Source organism: Papilio xuthus, unplaced genomic scaffold (assembly GCF_000836235.2).
Source record: "Papilio xuthus unplaced genomic scaffold, Pxut_1.1 DF825752.1, whole genome shotgun sequence".
Classification (NCBI taxonomy): Eukaryota; Metazoa; Arthropoda; class Insecta; order Lepidoptera; family Papilionidae; genus Papilio; species Papilio xuthus.
This window is the reverse complement of record NW_013532897.1, coordinates 1,260,223-1,264,581: the sequence shown is the minus strand read 5'-3', so window position 1 is coordinate 1,264,581 and position 4,359 is coordinate 1,260,223. Positions and strand designations below refer to the sequence as shown.

The 4,359-nt window shown below is 46.5% G+C and overlaps 1 protein-coding gene across 1 annotated transcript in view; it reads left to right on the top strand.

The window, feature by feature from the left end:
- Positions 1–3,496, top strand: part of Arr1 (arrestin 1) — a 3,873-nt gene extending 377 nt beyond the window's left edge. The window contains exons 2-8 of the mRNA XM_013323333.1: positions 116–306; positions 390–568; positions 1,080–1,215; positions 1,540–1,697; positions 1,780–1,923; positions 2,269–2,398; positions 2,806–3,496. Coding sequence (XP_013178787.1) covers positions 116–306; positions 390–568; positions 1,080–1,215; positions 1,540–1,697; positions 1,780–1,923; positions 2,269–2,398; positions 2,806–2,904 — 1,037 coding nt within the window. The 3' untranslated portion in view covers positions 2,905–3,496. The remainder of the gene's footprint in view (positions 1–115; positions 307–389; positions 569–1,079; positions 1,216–1,539; positions 1,698–1,779; positions 1,924–2,268; positions 2,399–2,805) is intronic.
- The last annotated feature ends 863 nt before the right edge of the window (positions 3,497–4,359 follow it).

Here is a 4,359-nt window from a genome sequence, read left to right as displayed (position 1 = left end):
GGGGGGGTAAAAAGAATAAATGAAAGTTGTGCGATGAACGATTAAGAATGGTATTTGTATTTAGTGAAATTGTCCGAGCGAGTGAAGTTAGTGAGGGGCGATTGTGTAATCGTAGATGGCGTGGTTGCGGTGGACGAGGAGTACGCGCGCGGGCGGCGCGTGTTTGCGCAGGTGGTGTGCACGTTCCGCTACGGACGCGAGGAGGACGAGGTGATGGGCCTCAACTTCTACAAAGAGTTGTACCTCGCCTCCGAGCAGGTGTACCCTCCGCCCGAGAAGCTGCCTTACGAACCGTCCCGCACACAGGTACCCCGTCCGCCGCCGTCCTACCTTACACATTTGTAAGCGGGTCACAGAGTTTTATATGTAAAATTGATAACGTGCGGTAGGATCGTCTGCTGCGCAAACTGGGGCCGAGCGCGGTACCGTTCCGGTTGTCCGTGCCGGCGGGCGCGCCCGGCTCCGTCACTCTGCAGAACGCGCTCGAGGACGAGGGCGAGCCCTGCGGCGTGCACTACTACCTCAAGCTGTTCGTGGGTGACAGCGAGATCGACCGCTCGCACAGAAGGTACGAACTCAACCGACGAATAGATATTATCACTAAATTGATAAAGAAAGTATGGTATACAAAAAAAAACATTTTTAAGGGATAATTCCGACAATTTTGAACAATCTGTGTGGAGATCACGTACAAAGCATATTTACTGTCAAACAAGTGAGCGAGGGTTATGTAAGGTAGATGCTTGGAAGGTTCCTGTCGTATTTTCATGTGAGGTGTTCATGTTAAAATGCTTGGAAGAAAAAGAATGAAGGATTGAAGTGTAAGTTCTTAAACTGCATATACATAAGTAGTGTCTTGGCCGTATAATAAACATTCAAGTCCAATAATACAATATGATGCAGCAAATCATCCAGGAAAAGATTGAGGCAAAGAGTTGCACAGAGCACAGAGGATTTAGAGCTGCCGTGTAGACAGTAGAAACGGGCACAATGGCCGCCATAGTTAGGCCAAGTTAGGGGATGGCGCAAGAAACAGAAGAAATGATTGCATTGGTTGCGGTGTATTGTGGTACCGACAGGAGCACTGTGGCGCTGGGCATCCGCAAGGTGCAGTTTGCGCCGAGCAAGCCTGGTCCGCAGCCCTGCACCGTCGTGCGCAAGGACTTCGTGCTCTCGCCTGGACAGCTAGAGCTCGAGCTGACGCTGGACAAGCAGGTGCCACACTACCACTGCCGCTTTCACTGCCACTACTGCGGCCGCTGCATGTCATGCATAGTTGACAAGGGACGACAACTCACTTTTACACATTACATTTAATGTTTACTTTTATATGTCGCAATTTGCGAAAAATTACGCATTTTAAAAAGCTTGTTAATTTCTTAACTTTGATGCGGTGGCCTCTCTATACGAATAGCGTTCCATTTTCAAGTCTGTCTCCAGAACGATGTGACAATTGTGTGTATACCCTTTGGTGGAGGCACAACGCGACGGCGAGCCTGCGGATACAATGATAATGTTGGCATGTCTGGCCCACTACAGCTGTACATGCACGGCGAGACGATCGCGGTGAATATCTGCGTGCGCAACCACAGTAACAAGGTGGTGAAGAAGATCAAGGCGTGCGTGCAGCAGGCTGTGGACGTGCTGCTGCTGCAGAACGGCCAGTACCGCAACGTCGTCTGCAGCGTCGAGACGCAGTGAGTGCCAAGCCTCTCGCCCCAGCCGCTCCTCACTCACCCCCGCTCCTGCGCCGCGGAGTAACGCGCATTTGTGCCGCAGGGACGGGTGCCCGCTGCAGCCGGGCGCTAGTCTGCAGAAGGTGCTGGCGCTGACGCCAGCGCTGGGCACGCTGCGCGACCGCCGCGGCATCGCGCTCGATGCCCAGCTCAAGCGACACGACGCCACGCTGGCCTCCACCACACTGTCAGTGTCCACACCGCACACCGCACACCGCAAGATGCACGTTTTAGCGCACTACAAACGCATGTCGTTTTTTATCCCAACATTATTTTATATAATACCTAATAATCTCTATACAATATCATTGTATTCATTTTGTTCGACTCGAATGTATGACGCATATTTTATTAAACATTTTACAGTTATTTATTAACATGACAGATTTCCAGTTAATAAGTAACAATAATAGAAATAAGTACAGCCATTCATTAGTTTACTCTTATAACGTTATTTTTACATTACACCGACCTGAATCAAATTGTTTTTCTGTGTGTGCGGGCGTGGACGTGGACGTGGGCGCGGACACAGGCTGCTGGAGCCTGAGCAACGCGACGCGTTCGGCATCGTGGTGAGCTACAGTGTGAAGGCCAAGCTGTACCTCGGTGCGCTGGGCGGCGAGCTGAGTGCAGAGCTGCCCTTCATCCTCATGCACCCTAAGGTATAAAGAATGTACATAGTACAGTTGGTAAACGAGCGAGTGGTCGTCCAAATTAGCGATGGGACCATTGCCTGTAGACATCTGCAGTGGATTAAAAGAAAGGTTAGCAGATGCACTCATGAGTTATTCTTAAACGACAGAGAGGACGTTCAGCTCCCCCTCCCATCATTTCCTTTTTAAAAAGGGGTGGGAGGGATAAAAGAACTAGAATTGTGACGCGCACTCATCAGAAGAAACGTATAATTACTTTTGTTTCACGCGTGTGTTCCGTATGGTCGCGGAATTGCATTCGATCGGGCGAGCCATTGCTTGTGCGTGTTTCCCTGGGCACTAGTATTGTGTGAGGTGGAGGCGGTGCACACGAGGCACAGGCGATACATGACACTGTGGCGGTTGCTGGTCCGCAGGAGGGGCGCGCGCAGTTGGTGCAGGCGGACAGCCAGGCGGACGTTGAGCTGTTCCGCCAGGACACCGTGCACCACCAGGAGAGCGTCGAGGTGTACTAGACGCCGCGCCGCGCCTCCAACCTTGCGTTCCTCTGGCCGACTTTTTGCGTCTTTTAAACATTTTCAGGGTCGCCACAGGCCACTTTTACAATTTAAAAGTAATTCTTTTCACTACAAGTATGACAATATTACTAATCAAATTAATCTATTATAGGTTTATATACTTATTGTGCTAACTAACCGACATGTCAATTTTCTAGTAATTCTACCCAAGAAAAGTATTTCTACATGCAAACTTTCACCCTTGGAGACTATTAGGGGATGAATTTATAAAATAAATATTTTCTTTGTATTCGCCTTTGTAGTAAAAATATCCGTGTCCCTATGAAGTGTCTGGGCCCCAGCAGTTTAGAGTGCGTTGATAAATCAGTGAATGTGAGACCGGCAGCGCGGCCCTCTTGCTGCTTCCTGCTTCTAGTCGCTCGTGTTAACTTGCTTTTTCAAAGTACATACACGTAGTGAATACAACAATGTTACAACATCTAGAGAGATGCGTTTTTAAGAACTTTTTATTGTATCTAATAATCAGAAAAAAAAATAATAATCGAGCTTGAAGACAGAATAAAAATGCATTTTACGTAGTTCTGGGCGAAGGTATTACTTTATTATGGTACATGTAAAATATATTGTTTGGCAAGATTTGATGATTTTGTATGTATTTATATGATCTTTATTAATTTTAGTAAATAGCGAATTACTTGTTTATAAATTGAGTGTACATATTGAAAACTTTTCAATAACAGCCTTACATTTTATAATTTGTTTCTTATTAAAAATGCCAGAAATTTAAATTACCTACGTATGTATATTGGTTTATTCTTGAGCAAAAGTAAAGCGAGTTGCGCCCTATGTCTAATATTTTATCTCGTTGACTTTCGAGGCAAACTGGTGGTATGCGTTACCTCACAAACGGTTGCCTTTTATCCAAATAATATTAAAGTTATAATAAAATAAAGCAGTCTCGGCCTAAGGTTCGTGTCGGTATACGACATAGGCTGCATCGATACTACGGAATGTAGCTGAATGAGTGAGGAGTTGTGCCGACTGCTGGCAGACGTCGGCGTCTCACCCGCAGCCTCAGGAGCCGCCACTCTACACCAGCCTCGGCCGCGCCGTGTCATCATATACAGAAATGTGACCGTTTATATGCTATTTATATAATATAATATATGACTAAGATGTTTATCAATGTATTATGTACTCATAAAGCATAAAATTGTATCGCATTTGTTGTTTTATTTTGTGACTTAAAAATGTTAAAGTCGCGCTGCCGCATACACATACATATACCCATACATACAAATGGAAAAATAAAAATAATACAATATGTAGAAATACATAATAATGCAAAGAAAAAACACATCAGCTTGACGATTTCCAATTCAACGCATAGTAATTAGCGCTCCTCGCCTCGCCACATCCACCCCCGCCCCCTGCCCCCGCCCCCGCCGCACA